The sequence below is a fragment of the Entelurus aequoreus genome, linkage group LG14, assembly GCF_033978785.1.
Source record: "Entelurus aequoreus isolate RoL-2023_Sb linkage group LG14, RoL_Eaeq_v1.1, whole genome shotgun sequence".
Taxonomy (NCBI): Eukaryota; Metazoa; Chordata; class Actinopteri; order Syngnathiformes; family Syngnathidae; genus Entelurus; species Entelurus aequoreus.
The window spans coordinates 39,247,402-39,268,332 of NC_084744.1; the positions used below are offsets into that span (position 1 = coordinate 39,247,402).

A 20,931-nucleotide genomic window follows, 5' to 3' on the forward strand; every position below is an offset into this window, starting at 1 on the left:
AAACATAGTTTATCTTCAATTACGACTCTTTAAAATTCAAAATTCAACCGAAAAAAAGAAGAGAAAAACTAGCTAATTCTAATCTTTTTGAAATAATTAAAAAAATAATTTATGGAACATCATTAGTAACTTTTCCTGATTAAGATTGATCTTAGAATTTGGATGACATGTTTTAAATAGGTTAAAATCAAATCTGCACTTTGTTAGAATATATAAAAAATTGGACCAAGCTATATTTCTAACAAAGACAAATCGTTATTTCTTCTAGATTTTCCGGAACAAAAATTTTAAAAGAAATTCAAAAGACTTTGAAATAAGATTTAAATTTGATTCTACAGATTTTCTAGATTTGCCAGAATAACTTTTTTGAATTTTAATCATGATAAGTTTGAAGAAATATTTCACAAATATTCTTCGTCGAAAAAACAGAAGCTAAAATGAAGAATTAAATTAAAATGTATTTATTATTCTTTACAATAAAATTTTTTTTTACTTGAACATTGATTTAAATTGTCAGGAAATAAGAGGAAGGAATTTAAAAGGTAAAAAAGGTATATGTGTTTAAAAATCCTAAAATCATTTTTAAGGTTGTATTTTTTCTCTAAAATTGTCTTTCTGAAAGTTATAAGAAGCAAAGTAAAAAAAATAATGAATTTATTTAAACAAGTGAAGACCAAGTCTTTAAAATATTTTCTTGGATTTTCAAATTCTATTTGAGTTTTGTCTCTCTTAGAATCAAAAATGTCGAGCACAGCGAGACCAGCTTGCTAGTAAATAAATACAATTTAAAAAATAGAGGCAGCTCACTGGTAAGTGCTGCTATTTGAGCTATTTTTAGAACAGGCCAGCGGACTACTTATCTGGTCCTTATGGGCTACCTGGTGCCCGCGGGCACCGCGTTGGTGACCCCTGATATACATATATATATATATATATATATATATATATATATATATATATATATATATATATATATATATATATATATATATATATATATATATATGTATATATATATATATATATATATATATATATATATATATATATATATATATATATATATATATATATATATATATATATATGTGTATATATGTATATATATATATATATATATATATATATATATATATATATATATATATATATATATATATATATATATATATATATATATATATATATATATATATATATATATATATATATATATATATATATATATATATATATATATATATATATATATATATATATATATATATATATATATATCAGAGGTGGGTAGAGTAGCCAGAAATTGTACTCAAGTAAGTGTACTGTTACTTTAGAGATTTATTACTTAAGTAAAAGTAAGGAGTAGTCACCCAAATATTTACTTGAGTAAAAGTAAAAAGTATGTTGTGAAAAAACTACTCAAGTACTGAGTAACTGATGCGTAACCTGTTCGTTTAATGATGACGGTAACAAATAATGCACAAAAACATAAAAATAGCAATGAGCAAATTCAGAGCCAGGAATATCTCTTAAGCAACTAAAACAATAATATATATTAAGTAATAATACATTAACATAAAAAAAATTAAGGCAAATTGAGCCACAATAACTTAACAGCACCATAAGCTCAGTAGGCAGAGATTACAAAGGAAAATAACGAGTTAGCCTTTACGCAAACCATAAACTCTGATAGGTGTGGGCTGCACCTGGGATGGTGTTTCTATGTATGTGTGTGTGTGTGTGTGCGACTGTGCGTGTATCTGTCTGTCTATTTATGAGGCTGCAGTGCGTTAATAAATGTCCCCACACGATGTACATTTGACAGTGATTCATAGCAGGGAAGCTAACATCAGCCTACGGTGACAGCCAAAATATCTACTAACGTTACTTACCGCGATAGGCTTCCTCAAATTTGACATTGAGTTCATGTAAGCTTAAGCTTGTTGTAATTTGCCGCTGAAACTTTATGTGCAGTTAATCATGTGACCGCCTGGCTCTTGTTTGATTGGTGAAACAGAGTCAAACGTCACCAGTGACTGCATTTGATTGGTGAAACGGAGTCAAACGTCACCAGTGACTGTATTTGATTGGTGAAACGGAGTCAAACGTCACCAGTGACTGTATTTGATTGGTGAAACGGAGTCAAACGTCACCAGTGACTGTATTTGATTAGTGAAACGCAGGCATGCATAGATCCTACTTTGAAGGTCTGTCTGACAAACCAAAACAAACAAAGCGTGCATTAACAGATCGATAAAAATCAGTAGCGAGCTGAATGTAGATAATTGGAGCAGAGTAAAAATAGTGTTTCTTCTCTATAATTATACTAAAGTAAAAGTGAAAGTATGTTGCATTAAAACTACTCTTAGAAGTACAATTTATCCCAAGTTACTCAAGTAGATGTAACGGAGTAAATGTAGCGCGTTACTACCCACCTCTGATATATATACACATACACACACACACATATATATATATACATATATGTATACATGTGTGTGTGTATGTGTGTGTATATATATGTGTGTATACATAGATATATACCGTCCCCAAAACACATTTTTTTCTGTAAATTCCCCCCGCCCCCCGAGTAAAAATAATTGCCCAGGCCTGGTGTAGGTGATTTTATGTTAATTTTTCGAAATAAAAAAATGTCATACTTAGGCATTCAAGGGGTTAAAATAAAAATTAAAATAAAAATAAAAAAAAACATGTTAGCTGTTTTTTATTTAGGATTAAAATGACTTAAATTGAAAGTTACGAACAAAAAAAAGTATGAAAATATGAATTCTAAAATGTTTATACACTGAACTCCCGGAGGACTTTTTTGTCCTGGCACCACCTAACTGCAATGAAATTATGAATGTCCAAGAGAGTTGAACAATAATTGGCTAATTTTGTCCCTTTACATCTATTTTCTGGACAAAATAGGATAGTTTATGTTGCATGACTGTGGTCCTGTACACAAACCAAGGTCAGGTGCTGGATAACACTTTTGGAATGGACAAAAAATCCCCAGTATTTCAAAATCTTACACAGTAGAGTGGATGTTGTTATATACAGTAACTGCAACGGGACAGACTCAATATTTTCCTGTATTTTTATTTCATGCAGTTTACATTTTTTCTCAACGTTCTAAAGAGTGATGGTCATAGCTTTGGGACTCCAGTAACAGGGACAGACCCATCACTGTTACTTATCAAATACAATATTTATTATTATTCCTCAGCACATATAGCAGATACTGTAGTTACAATAAACAAGGCCTATCGTTTTTATATAGCATAACAATCAATACCATATATAAAACCTGACTTGCAAACATGTACTATTCAATAGCCGTACTCTGACTAAATGTAGAAAGCTACAGTATATGATCATCTCTTTTTAATACGCTCCTACTAGGGTGAATTAGGGCCTGCAGGTCCTCCAGGGTTCACTGGGCTGACAGGAGTGGGCATACAGGGCGAGAAGGTCAGCAAAGCTATTCATATGTTCTTCATTTTGCACCATAGCAGGGCCATCAGCTGCCATCGCTGAAATAACCTATGTTACTGTGTAGGGAGTTGAGGGTCCAAGGGGTCCACCAGGAGTTAGAGGGATTCCTGGAGCAGGTTTGCCTGGATCCAAGGTTAGTGTAAACTGTTCTTGAAATGAATGCATTGTCAATGTTGACAACTGTGAAGACATTAATGGTTGTTATAGGGGGACCAAGGTTTACCTGGAGAACAAGGATCTCCAGGAGAGAGAGGCATTGGTGAAGCTGGTACAAAGGTGAGACAACTGTTACTTGAATTATACACACTGTAAAAAAAAAAAAAGTATTTCACCTCTTTTAACAGTATTTTTCACTGTAAATTACTGCAATCAAAATGTACATTACAACAAATGACTACAAATTACGATACCCTTATATTTTACAGCATTCAAGTGTTATTTCACAGTAAACTACTGCAATCATAGTCTTCTGTAATATTAAAACAAATTACTATAAATTCAAACTGATTTGTCTCTGAAGTGGTTCCATAGACTATATTGCACACTCTTGTACAGTAGGTGGTGGTATGCTTTTAAATAGAATAACAATACAATTACTAAGTTACAGCATTTAGTAGTAACTTAATTGTATTTGACTGTAAATCACAGCTCTGTTACAATAAATTGCTATAAATATATTTTTACAGTAAATTACTGTAAATGTCACTGTGAAAGTAATGCAATTGCCAGCAATTTGCTGTTAATTTACAAAACCCACACCCAGTGAAGTTGGCATGTTGTGTAAATGGTAAATAAAAAGAGAATACAATGATTTGCAAATCCTTTTCAATGTATATTAAATTGAATACACTGCAAAGACAAGATAAAAAAAATTTCTCCCAAATTTGCCCCCCACCCGAGTCAAAATAATTGCCCAGGCCTGGTATATATGCATTTTTTCCTCCCAGTGTTGTGGCCGTTTTGATAATAGGCCTATATTGCACAACACAGCATCAACCCAACCAATGTTGTAATAACAATAAGGAGCAAACCACTCAGCCTGTTTTAAAAACTGGCGATGAGCTTGTTCAAGTGTAACACGCAGCAGTTTAACACCAACAGCTGAGTAACACAACTAATCTTTCAAAGCGCATGCAGAGGTAGATAAAGCTGCTGGATGACCACTAATCATAGTTCAAATGCAGCCACTAGTATGATTGATTCATTGAGACTTGTATTAGTAGATTGCACAGTACAGTACATATTCCGTACAATTGACCACTAAATGTTAACACCCGAATACGTTTTTCAACTTGTTTAAGTCGGGGTCCACGTTAATCAATTCATGGTATCTGTGTTGATTACTTGTTAATACAAACTACAATCAGTAGGTTGCCTACAGCCACAGCTGGTAATGCCAATCTTGTTTGATCAAGCACTAATGAGACATCGTGGCAGGAAGTTATCCAAACTTGGTGGTTAATTGAGTAGATGGGGCATTTACAGTACAATATTAAGCTACTGTATAAATGTGTCAATGGACCAAGTCTATTAGTATCAAATGATGAATAAGTATTGGTACAGGGGGAGCCTGGAGCTTCTGGTCTGGGGGGCTTGCCGGGTCTTCCAGGAGAAGATGGGGCGCCAGGGCAGAAGGTACAAGATCTTTCACCAAACCCCCAAGATGTATTCCTCTGATGTTGTTTTTTGTTACCCTTGAGTCAATTGACTATTTCCATTCATAGGGGGAGCCTGGGTTGTCCGGTTCAAGAGGTTCTGAGGGACCACCAGGCATTGGCACTCAAGGAGAGAAGGTGTGTGTATTTTAGGAGCTGGTACTTTCCAGGTCAAATGACAACAAGGTTTGTGGTGTTCCCTTATAGGGAGACCAGGGTCTGAGGGGCATTCGTGGGTTACACGGACCTCCAGGCATCTCAGGACCATCTGGACCAAAGGTAGGAAGGAACAAATGAGGATGCTTTATTTACCTGTGGACATTACATTTGATGGTGGAAACTAGTTCATGTTATTTGGTTTCTAGGGTGAACGTGGGGTACCCGGTCAGCAGGGAAATCCAGGGCAGCCAGGACGATCTATAACTGGTCCAAAGGTGAGTAACCCAACACACTGTACACTGGACAGTATTCTTCTGTTAGTCAAAACTAATCATCACTGTGCCATTAATATCTTGTCTCAAGGGGGATCTAGGTCCGTCTGGTCCTCCTGGACCAATTGGGGAAACAGGCCTTGGGCTTCCAGGTCCAAAGGTACACTCTACATTTAAAACCATTTTAGTGTTTTGTAAAATAAATCACATCAGCAATAGTTGTGCTTTGTTTCTCCAGGGTGACAGAGGTCTCAGTGGCCTACCTGGTCCAGTTGGACCAAAAGGCGAAGGCAGCCCTGGTCCTTTGGTTTGTACCATCTAAAAGAACATAATCAGTCCTTCTCTCAGTTTAAATTGTTAACATCTTACTTTTCCAGGGGCCCCCAGGCATGCCAGGTTTACCAGGAGAGTCTGGACCAGAAGGAATGGGAATTCCAGGACCTAAGGTTCCTCTATATATATTGATAAATGGGCACGTTTTTATGTGTTCTTTGTGTTTCGAGAAAACATTTTAATTGTTTTGGTGACAATTTATTTTCCAGGGGGATGTTGGCTTTAGAGGATTACCAGGTTTGCCCGGCCCACCTGGAGAGGGAATACAAGGACCTCCAGTGAGATTATTTCAAAATTATTCAAAATACCCAGTTTCCTCACACTGTGTACATGTTCAGTTTTGTAACAAAAACATGCAGAAAGTTAAATGTTTCAAATTCAGTGATAAATAACCGGAGAGTGAAACCTTGATTTATGATAATACAATATTGAACAGGGTTCGTAAATAAAAACATTTGTATATTGAATCAAATTTCTCAATCAGAAACAATGTAAATATTAAAAATGGCTTCCAGCTTCGACAAAAGTCCATATTTTAGTAAAAATGTGTACACTTTGAACAAATTATAAAGTGCAGGACAGTGTATCAATCAAACAAGGGGGTGATGGATCAAGTTTCTATATAATAACAAAACCAAAACAACAACTAGCTGAACTGTCCATTTTCCTTTGAAGCCACACTCACAATTTGAAATCAAATAACTCCTTAACTTTAGCAGCCAATTCGCTACAATTGATTAAGAATTAAAAATAAAGTACACCTTACCTTGTTGGTTGATCTTCATTTTTGGCAGTGGAAGGGAAGGGAGCGGAGTAGGTATTGTCAACAACATTGTGGATATTTCCTGAATGATTTAAACCAGCGGTTCTCAAACTTTTTTCACAAGGTACCACCTCAGAAAAATCTTGTGTAGCGGGTATTTGGGACACACTAATACATATTAGTGTGTTATTAGCACTAATAGGACAGGATAAAATAAGAGACTAGGTATACAACTAATAAGGACAGAAAACACGGGCTAGTGGGGATAGGGCTGGGCGATAAGGCCGAAAAAGTATATCTCGATATATTTTTACTTAAACTCGATATTCAATATATATCTCGATATATTTTCCGGTGAAAGTATACATATAAAGATATTAATTTTGAGCGAGATTCACTGAAATTGAACTGAATGACAACTGTACTGTAAACAGTCAGTGGCACTTTTATTAACCCAGTTAGTCAAGATGGGTATTAACAGCACAGAAAATAAACGGTTTAAGTAGCACAAAATTACATAACATCAATAAAATAGAAAAATATTATTTCCACGTAAAATAAATAACTGTGAAATAATGCAAAATTGATCAAACTCAGATAAAAAATACATTTGCAGGCATGCACTTTTTAATTCCCAGTCGACGATGTAATGGACTGTCACATGTACGGTTCTGGTCAGCGTCAAGTAAGTGACATTACTTAAATGTGCAGCTATGATCTTCCTCACTTTGGCATACATTTTTTGCAGCATTTCTTGTGCGAAATATGCCTGCCTTGGCAACTAGAGAACAGTTTTGATTTGGGCTTACATGGTAAACAAGTCAAATTAATGTTTTATCCAGACGCATACCTTTGTCCAAATGTGGCCAAGTAGACTAATTGTGGGTTTCCTCTAAAACGCTAAAAGAAAAAACTAAGAAGAGAATCCCTCTGCCATCTTCCACTAGTTTTTTTAAATATATAAATCGCCCGCTTGAATATTCCCTCTTCTTTTCTCCGACTCTCATCGTCATTTGGGATGTCTGTTGTGATTTCCTTTCCTGGTTCGATGACCCACCCTATCTTGCCTCTGATTGGCCTGTCTGTAATGTTTTGCTCTAATCTTAACCAATCGTGACTCATCACAGTAAACAACCAACTAATCATGGATGTTGTTATATGTGCAAGCACGTCTTGGAAGGAGGAAAGTGAGGGGTTCAGTAGCCCATGGAGTTTTGAGAGGGAGAACAAGGAACACAACAAATAAGCGGTGTTTGGTCATTTTAACGTGAAATAAATTATATCGATATTACGATATTTTCTTAATTCATATCTTGTTTAAAAATATATCGATATATCTTACAAACTCGATATATCGCCCAGCCCTAAGTGGGGAACAGAAGATCTAAATTGGGCTGCAGGAGCTGGTGGTCAGTAATGATTACACAGAAACAGAAAATTAAGTTTGGTGCAGGTACCGTGTATTGTAAAGATTGTAGAACAAAATATTTACAACAGAAATAAAAGGGAAAATAGAAAACCCCAAAATATTTACAACTGCAGTTAGAGATTGGTTGATAAGCACAATTCACAAATTAGTGGTTAGAGTGTCTGCCCTGAGATCGGTAGGTTGTGAGTTCAAACCCCGGCCGAGTCATACCAAAGACTATAAAAATGGGACCCATTACCTCCCTGCTTGGCACTCAGCATCAAGGGTTGGAATTTGGGGTTAAATCACCAAAAATGATTCCCGGGCGCTGCCACCGCTGCTGCCCACTGATCCACTCACCTTCCAGGGGGTGATCAAGGGTGATGGGTCAAATGCAGAGAATAATTCCGCCACACCTAGTGTGTGTGTGTGTGTGTGACAATCATTGGTACTTTAACTTAAATGATTGGTTAAATTGGATTTGAACAACAAATTCCTACTCCTTTTCGAACATGTTGAAAAGAAACTGGAAATTGTGATGTTTCATGTTGTATGCTTGCATGTTCGAAATAAACTCAAACTCCAACTCAAACAAAACAGAAAATATACACAGTCCCAGAAGTGATGCAACGACCCATGAGGGTTTGTTGAGAACTTGTATTGAATGTCCAAGGTTTATAGTTAGGAGAAGGAGTGAGTGGACTGATGCACCAGAGTTCATGGAGTGTGTGGGGGGCCTTCCTACCAGACCAGTAGTTTTCTGCTAGTTGTTAGGTGGACACAGTAGCCCCAGCTCTAGGTTCAAGCTCGCCATCCATTGGTTCCAAATAGAAACACCTGGCCTGCAATACAACAACAGGACCAATAAAGTATCTAAATTAGCACTAAAGGCTTCTTTAACTTTTACACTCAATTTCCATGTGTACATTTTTCTAAATCATTAAATGCATAAATTACAAATAAACAAGTGCTTGAATTCAAAAGTGCTATAGTGTGCTACATAGCCTGCACATTAACATTCAATAAATAATCAACAGTACTGTTTAATCTGCTTACATGTAAACACACTGCATCTAAGAGTAAGTTCATAAATAAAATCAAACAGTCAAAATAAACACTTTACCATAAACAGGATATGTACTGAAACCCATTGTATAAAATTGATGCTAATGCTAACGCTAATGTTCGGCGCCACTAGCTTAGCACGTAGCATTGTCATTCATGACTCAGCAGTTCCTCTATTTACTGAGTCATGGACTCCCTGCAGCCAAGTAGAAAGCACTAAAAGTTTACAACGAGCACAATCGTGTAAATGAAAGGCAAGAGCGAACACTTGTTAAATTTTTATAGCATACTTGCCAACCTTGAGACCTCCAAATTCGGGAGATTGGGGGGGGGGGGGGGGGGGAGTATATTTATAGCTAGAATTCACTGAAATTCAAGTATTTCTTATAAATAAATACTTGACTTTCAGTGAATTCTAGCTGATACACTACCGTTCAAAAGTTTGGGGTCACATTGAAATGTCCTTATTTTTTAAGGAAAAGCACTGTACTTTTCAATGAAGATAACTTTAAACTAGTCTTAACTTTAAAGAAATACACTCTATACATTGCTAATGTGGTAAATGACAATTCTAGCTGCAAATGTCTGGTTTTTGGTGCAATATCTACATAGGTGTATAGAGGCCCATTTCCAGAAACTATCACTCCAGTGTTCTAATGGTACAATGTGTTTGCTCATTGGCTCAGAAGGCTAATTGATGATTAGAAAACCCTTGTGCAATCATGTTCACACATCTGAAAACAGTTAAGCTCGTTACAGAAGCTACAAAACTGACCTTCCTTTGAGCAGATTGACTTTCTGGAGCATCACATTTGTGGGGTCAATTAAACGCTCAAAATGGCCAGAAAAAGACAACTTTCATCTGAAACTCGACAGTCTATTCTTGTTCTTAGAAATGAAGGCTATTCCACAAAATTGTTTGGGTGACCCCAAACTTTTGAACGGTAGTATATATATATATATATGTATATATATATATATATATATATATATATATATATATATATATATATATATATATATATATATATATATATATATATATATATATATATATATATATATATATATATATATATATATATATATATATCTATATATACTTATAAATAAAATACATTTCAGTGTTCATTTATTTACACATATACACACATAACACTCCTCTCTACTCATTGTTGTATTTGAAAGTGCAATGCTTTGCAGCCAGTAGCACAGCCTTTGAAGGAGCATAGGTATGGGCAGTGTAATATTCTGGTTTGGAGTCAATAACCAGGTGAGGTGATGAAGTTAGGTCTCTTTACTTCATACTTCAGAACCGACTCCAACACTTGCCGTCAGGGTGCGCAATACAATGTAAACCATTGGCCAACCAAAAAGTAACCACAGAACACTATACGCCGTATAGTGTTCTGTGGTTACTTTTTGGTTGGCCAAGCGGACGTGACGACAGGCTGTCCTCACTCAGCTCCGCACGGACCTGAAGGGGGCTTGCCTTAAGTCCGGCTGTAAATCGGGAGAAATTCGGGAGAATGGTTGTCCCGGGAGATTTTAGGGAGAGGCACTGAAATTCGGGAGGGTTGGCAAGTATGTTTTATAGAGACACGAACCTGTCGGCTGACTTCCCCACACTCTGAATGAGGACGACGTCGCCGCACCTTAAACACTCGCGCAGGGAGGGGCGAGAGGTCACGTGATGCGCACTACACCGCTGAGTTAAAGGGACAGGACGCAGAACTATTATACAAACGCCTTGTATACTGTATTTTTCGGATAATAAATCGCTCCGGAGTATACGTCGCACCGGCCGAAAATGCATAATAAAGAAGGAAAAAAACATATATACGTCGCACTCGAGTATGAGTCGCATATTTAGGGGAAATTTATTTGATAAAATCCAACACCAAGAATAGACATTTGAAAGGGAATTTAAAATAAATAAAGAATAGTGAACAACAGGCTGAATAAGTGTACGTTATATGAGGCATAAATAACCAACTGAGAACGTGCCTGGTATGTTAACGTAACATATTATGGTAAGAGTCATTCAAATAACTATAACATATAGAACATACTATACGTTTACCAAACAATCTGTCACTCCTAATCGCTAAATCCAATGAAATCTTCTTCCTCGTTGTTGCTCCTAGTATGCGCCGCTAACGTCCTTTCTTTCTGCTTCTCGATCGCCGTTTTCTGCTGCATATTTCACTACGTCCAGCTGGTAATCTGCAGTATATGATTTCCTTTTCGGTGCCGTTTTTGTTTAGCCCTTCTCAGTTTTTTTTTTAAATGATCCACTTTAATAGCTACGGCAGTAGCATATAGCAGCTAGCATCCCATGACCCACAATGCACTTCTGCCATGACCCTCCCCCGCCGAATTCTTATTGGTTGGTGTGTGTGACGATTGCTGACATTTGCTTCGTCTCTTCCGTGAAGTAGATAAATAATATTATTTGATATTTTACGGTAATGTGTTAATAATTTCACACATAAGTCGCTCCGGAGTATATGTCGCACCCACGGCCAAACTATGAAAAAAACTGCAATTTATAATCCGAAAAATATGTGTGCCGTTAGGGGTGCATGTCTGATGCAAGGGCTGTTTAACACCTTTCTTATGTCACGACTCTGGAGACCGATGAGCGTTGTCAGCAGGTTTATTGACATTCAAAAGGGTGAAACTAAAAAGACAAACAATACATATGTTATGCAAATGTATTCATATATACACTACCGTTCAAAAGTTTGGGGTCACCCAAACAATTTAGTGGAATAGCCTTCATTTCTAAGAACAAGAATAGACTGTCGAGTTTCAGATGAAAGTTCTCTTTTTCTGGCTATTTTGAGCGTTTAATTGACCCCACAAATGTGATGCTCCAGAAACTCAATCTGCTCAAAGGAAGGTCAGTTTTGTAGCTTCTGTAACGAGCTAAACTGTTTTCAGATGTGTGAACATGATTGCACAAGGGTTTTCTAATCATCAATTAGCCTTCTGAGCCAATGAGCAAACACATTGTACCATTAGAACACTGGAGTGATAGTTGCTGGAAATGGGCCTCTATACACCTACGTAGATATTGCACCAAAAACCAGACATTTGCAGCTAGAATAGTCATTTACCACATTAGCAATGTATAGAGTGTATTTCTTTAAAGTTAAGACTAGTTTAAAGTTATCTTCATTGAATAGTACAGTGCTTTTCCTTCAAAAATAAGGACATTTCAATGTGACCCCAAACTTTTGAACGGTAGTGTATGCTGTAATGCTACCTTACAAGGCATGAGAAGGTAAACAAAGTGAATTTGTACTACGACGCCATCTCAGATGACATAGAAAATTATCGCTAATGAGCATCACAAAGATATCATCATACATCAAAAATCGTAAATTTAGCTCGAAATATTTGAGACAAAAACCAAGTTTCAAAGTTCAACTTATGATACATATCGGCGATGCAACCTTAAAAGATATATGCAGTATTTCTTCGAAAAGAATCAACATAAAGTACGTGCTGGCAACGTAGATTTCTCTGCTTGGCTTATGCAACTTCCGGTCAATAAAGTTTGATTCAAAATACACACTTCTCAAAGATGTAGTAATTGCCAGGACCACATGATGGCGACAAATACACATGTAATAATGTTAATTAAAGGCCTACTGCAGTGGTTCTCAAACTTTTTTTGTCATCCCCCACTTTGGACAAAGGGGAGTTTTCAAGCCCCACCTGCCCCCATCGCCCCAACAGAACGCTAATGCCAAGCTTAACATTTTCAAATGTATCGAACATCAAGTAACATCAAGTTTTATACATTCAAACTCAATAACATAAAATAAAATCAAGTTCAATAATAAATAAAATAACTGTGCAGCTGTGGTATAACTTGCATCAAGTTCAATATCAAATAAAATAACTTGCATCAATTCAATAATAAATAAAACAAAAGTGTTATAACTTGCATCAAGTTCAATAATAAATCAAAAAAGTGTTATAACTTGCATCAAGTTCAATAATAAATCAAAAAAAGTGTTATAACTTGCATCAAGTTCAATAATAAATCAAATAAAAGTGTTATAACTTGCATCAAGTTCAATAATAAATCAAATAACTTGCATCAAGTTTTTTTAATCAATATAAATAAAACAAAAGTGTTATAACTTGCATCAAGTTCAATAATAAATAAAACAAAAGTGTTATAACTTGCATCAAGTTCAATAATAAATCAAAAAAAGTGTTATAACTTGCATCAAGTACAATAATAAATCAAATAAAAGTGTTATAACTTGCATCAAGTTCAGTAATAAATCAAATAACTTGCATCAAGTTCAATAATAAATGAAAATAAAAGTGCCACTTTGCAATCTTTGCCAAAAAAAAAGGAGGACAGGGCAAGTGAACATGAGTTTTACAGTACTCCAGCATTAGTGGCTGCAATGAGCCTGTTTTGCACTGCACAGCTTTTCAAATCGGGGTTGCAGGCTTGACACTGCCACTGTTAAAACCTCATTGAGTTTGGGGCTGAGCTGCCTTGACGCGAGTGCTTCCTGGTGAATGACACATTGTGTCCAATGCGCATTTGGCGCAATCAGAGCAAAAGCCCACACAGTTTTCCCATTTAAGGTCGTGTTCTTTGAGGAAACTGTCCATTATCTTGAACAGCTCATCAGCAGTGGCTCTATTTTTTATGTATTTGCAAAACAGCAAATCCTCGCACAGTGACTCGCCATTCACAAAGCTTCCGCTTAGCCCCGCCCCCATTAGTTACTGTTGCTATGTCAGTAAACTTTCGCTCCTACCTAGAAATGTAAAGCCTACAGGAAAAATAAGTAATTTACATTTATCCATATAGCGGATTTCACAGACAGAATCACAAAGTGATTTACAGTGTGTATAGAAAATGAAAGCATAGTCAAAAAAAAATCAAAGAATATAATAATAAAAAAATTAAAAAAATCAAAGTGAAATTTCCTCCCGTTCCTCGCGCCCCACCTGTCATGTCTCTATTCCCCACCAGTGGGGCGCGCCCCACACTTTGAGAAACGCTGGCCTACTGAAACCCACTACTACCGACCACGCAGTCTGATAGTTTATATATCAATGATGAAATCTTAACATTGCAACACATGCCAATACGGCCGGTTTAACTTATAAAGTGCAATTTTAAATTTCCCGCTAAACTTCCGGTTGAAAACGTCTATGTATGGTGACGTATGCGCGTGACGTCAATCGTTGAAACGGAAGTATTCGGACGCCATTGAATCCAATACAAAAAGCTCTGTTTTCATCTCAAAATTCCACAGTATTCTGGACATCTGTGTTGGTGAATCTTTTGCAATTTGTTTAATGAACAATGAAGACTGCAAAGAAGAAAGTTGTAGGTGGGATCGGTGTATTAGCGGCGGACTACAGCAACACAACCAGGAGGACTTTGAGATGGATAGCAGACGCGCTAGCCGCCGACCTCACCTTGACTTCCTCCGTCTCCGGGCCGCCGACCACATCTATGATCGGGTGAAGTCTTTCATCGCTCCGTCGATCGCTGGAACGCAGGTGAGCACGGGTGTTGATGAGCAGATGAGGGCTGGCTGGCGTAGATGGATAGCTAATGTTTTTGGCATAGCTCTGTGAGGTCCCGTTGCTAAGTTAGCTTCAATGGCGTCGTTAGAAACAGCATTGTTAAGCTTCGCCAGCCTGGAAAGCATTAACCGTGTATTTACATGTCCATGGTTTAATAGTATTGTTGATTTTCTGTCTATCCTTCCAGTCAGGGGCTTATTTATTTTGTTTCTATCTGCATTTAAGCCCGATGCTATCACGTTAGCTCCGTAGCTAAAGAGCTTCACCGATGTATTGTCGTGGAGATAAAAGTCACTGTGAATGTCCATTTCGCGTTCTCGACTCTCATTTTCAAGAGGATATAGTATCCGAGGTGGTTTAAAATACAAATCCGGGATCCACAATAGAAAAAGGAGAGAGTGTGGAATCCAATGAACCCTTGTACCTAAGTTACGGTCCGAGCGAAAAAAGATACGTCCTGCACTGCTCGCTAGTCCTTCACTCTCACGTTCCTCATCCACGAATCTTTCATCCTCGCTCAAATTAATGGGGTAATCGTCGCTTTCTCTGTCCGAATCGCTCTTGCTGCATTGAAAACAATAGGAAAATGTGAGCAGCCCTTCCTCCTGTGACGTCACGCTACTTCCGGTAGGGGCAAGGCTTTTTTTAATCAGAGACCAAAAGTTGCGAACTTTATCATCGTTGTTCTATACTAAATCCTTTCAGCAAAAATATGGCAATATCGCGAAATGATCAAGTATGACACATAGAATGGATCTGCTATCCCCGTTTAAATAAAAAAATGTAATTTCAGTAGGCCTTTAAGGTCTGGTCCTGTCAACAACACATCATTTAGTGACACATTCTTGTACTTCGCGCTGCTTTCAAAGACGACCCTAATCTGTTTGGGCTTGCGAGGGTGGTAGACACCGAATAGTGGCAAATACCAACATTCCTCTTCGTCTTTCAGTGGAGGGGCAAGCTCTGCATGTTTGTTTTCAAATATTTTGTCAGTAAACGTGATGAAATGTTCCTTCATTTCTTCTTTCCTTTCAAAGCTACGAACAAGAGACATTAAGCGGTTCAGGGCATGCGGTCTGTTGTTAGGGAGTTTTTTACGTGGCGACTTGAATAGTAATGGAGCTGTCCAGCTCTTGTCTGTGTCCTTTTGTAGTCCTTCTTCCATTATTTTCAAGAAGGCTTTGTCCTGAATGGAGGCTGCGATGTAATTGTCATTTCTGGTTTGTTTGAACACATTACATCCTAACTGATCAGGTTCACAAGCGCTATCCACAAGTTGAGTACTGAAGCTGAATGGAACTTGTATCTCACAATGACTCTCTATTACATTAAATACATTGGGGCATGGCTCAAACATTGTAGGACGCCCCTTCTCAGTTGTATTTGTGAACAGCGTCTTCACAGCGAGAGTTTTGTGGACATCACCTAAACACACGTTTCCTACTATGACCCACCCGAGGTCCAATTTTTGTGCATAAGGTGCGTTGTTAGGGCCACTTCTCTGTTTACGGACTTTGTGAACTCTAATAACATCCCATCCGAGAAGCATGAGTATAGGGGCATTAGAGTCCAGGTCAGAGATAAGGTGAGCTACTGACTTTAGGTGACTGTGTTGCATAGCTGCACTGGGTGTGGGAATTTCATCTCTATCGTTAGGGATATTTCTACATTCAATGAGGCTAGGCAATGGGGTGTGGACTGAACCATCCAAGGCTGCCACTACATATCCTGTAGCTCTCCTGCCCATTGCTTCTTTAGTGCCAGCACATGTCCTTAGTGAGTAAGGGGAACTAGGGCCACGGTCATTGAACAATTCAAAAAACTCAGGACATACTAACGACCTGTTACTTTGTTCATCATGGATGACATAGAGCCCTACTGCTTGTTCAGGATGGCCTGCTGGGTACACTTTAACAAGACTAATTTTAGAGCAGGATCTGCCTGCTTCGTTCATGCCACAAACCTGTGTGCATTTGGACGTGATCTCCTCCGACTTAGCGGAGTCACTCTCCCCGCCATACTCTGCTGCAGGTTCAGTTTCTTTAAGCCAGGGTGCTGGTCCTGGGTGAAGAGCAGTGCAGTGTTTTTCATCAAGACACTCAGAGCACTGTATCTTGACCATACAGTTTTTTGCAACGTGTGTAGATGAAGAACAGCATTTGAAGCAAATGTGGTTCTCTTTTAAGAATGTTTTTTGATCATCGAGTGTTTTCATTCGAAATGATCTGCACTTCGAGAGGGGATGAGGTTTCATGTGAATTGGGCAAAGCTTGTCGCTGTCTACGGCTTTGTTTGCCGTTCTTTGTGTATCTAAATTGTAACGGGAGACAACATCAGCTTTGTGCACTGAAATTTATTTTTGTTTATATGCTCTCCATGGCAGTTTGTCGAGTTTGGGTACGTCAGGGAACGATGTAAAGTTAAAGCTGGGGTCATTTCTTGAGTTAGCTTCCTGCGTTACAAAGTCTACAAAAACATTGAATGGTGGGAAGGGGACACGTTGTGTGCGTTTGTATTTAGCTCCTACTGTGATCCACCTTTCTTGCAAATTGAAGGGAAGTTTCTGCACAATTGGATTTAATCCTCTTGCGGTATCCAAAAACGCAAGACCTTCAGCTTTAGCACTCTGCATTTCCATGAGCAGGTCACTAAACTTCCTTAGTTTTGTGTAGTCTTTGGATGTGAATTTGGGGAACATATCAATTCTTTTGAAGAGTGTATCCTCAATCAATCAATCAATCAATCAATCAATCAATCAATCAATCAATGTTTATTTATATAGCCCTAAATCCATGCTTGATGGAAAACCTCAAGTTTAGTCGCACGCCATTTGCGTTCCAGCTTTCTACATGATCATTTCTGGGCTTTAGTTTCTTCTGTAAACCATGGGGTACGCCTTTTAGGGGCCCTTTTTAGCTTTAGCGGTGCTACACTATCAATGGTGTCGCGCAGGGCGTCGTTAAAGTTGTTAGTGAGGTTATCAATAGAGCCCACATAATTTGGGAATGGTGCCATTACCGAAGGCAGTAGGTCAGTAAGAGTCGTCGTTGTGGCAGCATTAATGTTGCGGCTGCTATAGTAGTTATTATTATTATTATTAGTTTGTTGACAATGAGTCAGAACTTCGAATTTTATAAGGTAATGATTGGACATTACTTTAGTGTACGGGAGTATCGTAACTTTGGAGGTGGTGACACCCCTGACAAGCACTAGATCTATCGTATTACCGTTGCAATGCGTGGGTTCATTTATTATTTGTGTAAGACCACAGCTATCAATTATAGTCTGGAGCGCCACGCATGGAGGGTCCGATGGGGTATTCATATGGATGTTAAAGTCTCCCATTATGATTATATTGTCGGCGTGCGTCACTAGATCAGCAACGAACTCTGAAAATTCATTGATGAAGTCCGAATAAGGCCCTGGGGGGCGGTAGATGACAGCCAGGTGCAGAGGCAGCGGTGTGACAAACCTCATAGTGAGCACCTCAAACGAGTTATATTTATTATTTAGGTCCGAGGTAAGGCTAAAGTTTTTGTTGTATATTAGTGCAACACCCCCACCCCTTTTAATGGGACGGGCAATATGCGTTCCCGTATAGCCAGGAGGAGACGCCTCACCCAGCGCAAAAAAATTGTCTGGTTTGAGCCAGGTCTCGGCTAGACCAAGGACATCAAGATTGTTGTCTCTAATGACTTCACTAACTAATAATGTTTTGGAAGACAATGATCTTATGTTTAAAAAGCCTATATTATAGGTAGTGGGCTGTTTTGAGGAGTTTTTGTTGAAAGTATCCGTAGTAGCAATATTAATAATGTTACGTTTATTATGCGTAGTGCACTTTAAATAATTTCGACCATATCTAGGAATTAATATGACAGGAATTTTTAGATTGTTTGCCACCTCAGTAAAATGCATGTCCACCTCTGACGCAGAAAAAACATTATGTGAGTTGTATATTATTCTAAGACAATTGCTATGTGTGCAGGGATTATCCAGCCTGGCACTGGCTAGTTCTAGCTTAACAGACTCCTTATTAGCGCTTCTTTGAGGATTAGCTTTTAGCTTTTTCGTTAGCCCCGCTAACAACAACGCCTTTAGCTTTGTTGTTAGCCCCGCCCGACATCCCCGCTTCTGCTTCCGAGCGCACCGCTTACGTCTCTTTCGTTGACGGTCTCCGCTGGTAGTGGACGCCGCTGCTTCAAAGGCCACTGCTGGATGTAGCTCGCGAAGAATTCCCAAGTAAGCGAGTAGGTCCACCGTACACGCATCTTTCAGCCCAAAATGGCCCGATCTCTCCACATCCAGAATCGTAAGTCGGTCGTAAGTGATCACGGAGCGAACACGCTGTGAGCCAGCCATGAAATTGACTGAATTGACGGGTATTTTTGCCAAATCGGTCAACACTTCCAAGAGCGCATGCAAGAAGCTGCCGCCGTGAAGCGCCGCCATCTTGAAAATCCTCAATCACTTCAGCTGAGCCATAACATTGCTCAAGCCTGTCCCACATCATATTGAGACCTTTGGTTGGGTTGTTATTGTGTATGGCTCTAATTTGTTCTACGTGTTCAGAGGATTCTTTGCCAAGCCACTTTAACATCAAGTCCATCTCCTCACTTGTTGTTAAATCTAATCCATTTATTGCATTTTTAAAGGAGCATTTCCAAGCACTGAAATTTTGAGGCTTGTCATTAAATTGCAGTAGTCCTGTTGCTACCATTTCCCGGCGAGCAAAGTATCTAATGAACTCACTCACATTAGAGTTTTTAGGCTCTTGGCATGAAGGCCGGACATCATGGAAGTTGGATGCTGATATCTGAGCTGACCAACTTGCACTGTAATTGTTATGGATGTGAGGAGAGGAGGAAATGACAGAGGGGTTTTGGAAGTTTTTAAGATCATTAGGAGGGCCAAAGGGAATTTGTTGAGAGTCACTTTGTTTTGTTGGCTGAAGTAATTGATTGCTATTGTGCTTTGACTTGCTCTGAGGAGAATTTTCACATTGTGATGGCTGTGTAACAACATATTTTCCCTCTTTTACAAATTCAGCTTGGCTGAGAACATATTGCTTTGTACGTTCAGATGTGACAAAAGAACAAGAATTGTTGCGTGCTTCTACCTGTGTGACTATAGCTGCTTTAATGCCTCTGCTTCAGCAATAGCAGATGCAACATCTTTTTCATGTTGAAGAAATTCAATAGATGCTTCTATTTGAGCTTTTTCTACTTTCAAGTCCATTTATTTTGCTGCAAAACCGAGGCGGGCTTTGGCTTCCTCAGCTTTCGCTCTTGCCCTAGCTGCTGCAGAACCTGTGGAGGAGTTCGTCGAAGCCTCGGACCGGGTCTTTACGGATGAGACCTTGCTGGACATGGTGGGGTGGACTAGATGATGACTGCTGAATCACTGCTGTATGCCGTTTGCGTTGTAGCGTTGTGGCGTAGTAGTGGTCAGCTTCACTATAGCGGGCAACAACTGCGTTACCTCTGTCTGCTTGGATGCCGCCGTTTCACTGTGCCGTTAGGGGTGCATGTCTGATGCAAGGGCTGTTTAACACCTTTTCAATGTCAATAAACCTGCTGACAACGCTCATCGGTCTCCAGAGTCGTGACGTAAGAAAGGTGTTAAACAGCCCTTGCATCAGACATGCACCCCTAACGGCACAATACGGTACTTGCAGATGTTACCCTTGGTCACACTTGGCTCTCTACTTACCACACAACGACCAACATTAAAATACAGTAGCATAGTAGGCCTAAGTATTCATTAAAAAACAAGGCAGAGGATTTATTTAACAATAATATTTTATATTTTTGACCACTGTAACATTACACACAGTTTGAATATAGGAAAATAAAACACTGCTCTTTAATCAAGTGATTCTTTGGCGTACCACTAGATGGAGCCCACAAACCACAGTTTGAGAATCGCTGATTTAATCCACACAACGCTTGTCCATTGCCTTATTTTGACTAATTTTGTGCTAGCAAAACTTGGGAAAAAAACTTCCATCCATCCAGCCATCTTCTTCTGCTTATCCGAGGTCGGGTCGCGGGGGCAGCAGCCTAAGCAGGGAAGCCCAGACTTCCCTTTCCCCAGCCACTTCGTTCAGCTCTTCCCGGTGGATCCCGAGGCGTTCCCAGGCCAGCCGGGAGACATAGTCTTCCCAACGTGTCCTGGGTCTTCCCCGTGGCCTCCTACCGG

The 20,931-nt window shown here is 38.6% G+C and overlaps 2 protein-coding genes across 4 annotated transcripts in view; one reads left to right on the forward strand and one right to left on the reverse strand.

Annotated features, from left to right (window-relative positions):
- Positions 1–20,931, forward strand: part of col28a2a (collagen, type XXVIII, alpha 2a) — an 84,589-nt gene that overhangs the window by 56,251 nt on the left and 7,407 nt on the right. For all 3 annotated transcript variants that reach the window (XM_062069848.1, XM_062069849.1, XM_062069850.1), the window contains exons 16-26: positions 3,406–3,474; positions 3,563–3,631; positions 3,706–3,774; positions 5,062–5,133; positions 5,223–5,291; positions 5,361–5,432; positions 5,519–5,587; positions 5,676–5,744; positions 5,823–5,891; positions 5,962–6,030; positions 6,127–6,195. In XM_062069848.1, the coding sequence (XP_061925832.1) occupies positions 3,406–3,474; positions 3,563–3,631; positions 3,706–3,774; positions 5,062–5,133; positions 5,223–5,291; positions 5,361–5,432; positions 5,519–5,587; positions 5,676–5,744; positions 5,823–5,891; positions 5,962–6,030; positions 6,127–6,195 (765 nt within the window). The remainder of the gene's footprint in view (positions 1–3,405; positions 3,475–3,562; positions 3,632–3,705; positions 3,775–5,061; positions 5,134–5,222; positions 5,292–5,360; positions 5,433–5,518; positions 5,588–5,675; positions 5,745–5,822; positions 5,892–5,961; positions 6,031–6,126; positions 6,196–20,931) is intronic.
- fastkd1 (FAST kinase domains 1) overlaps positions 1–20,931 on the reverse strand; it is a 154,316-nt gene that overhangs the window by 25,897 nt on the left and 107,488 nt on the right. The window lies entirely within an intron of this gene.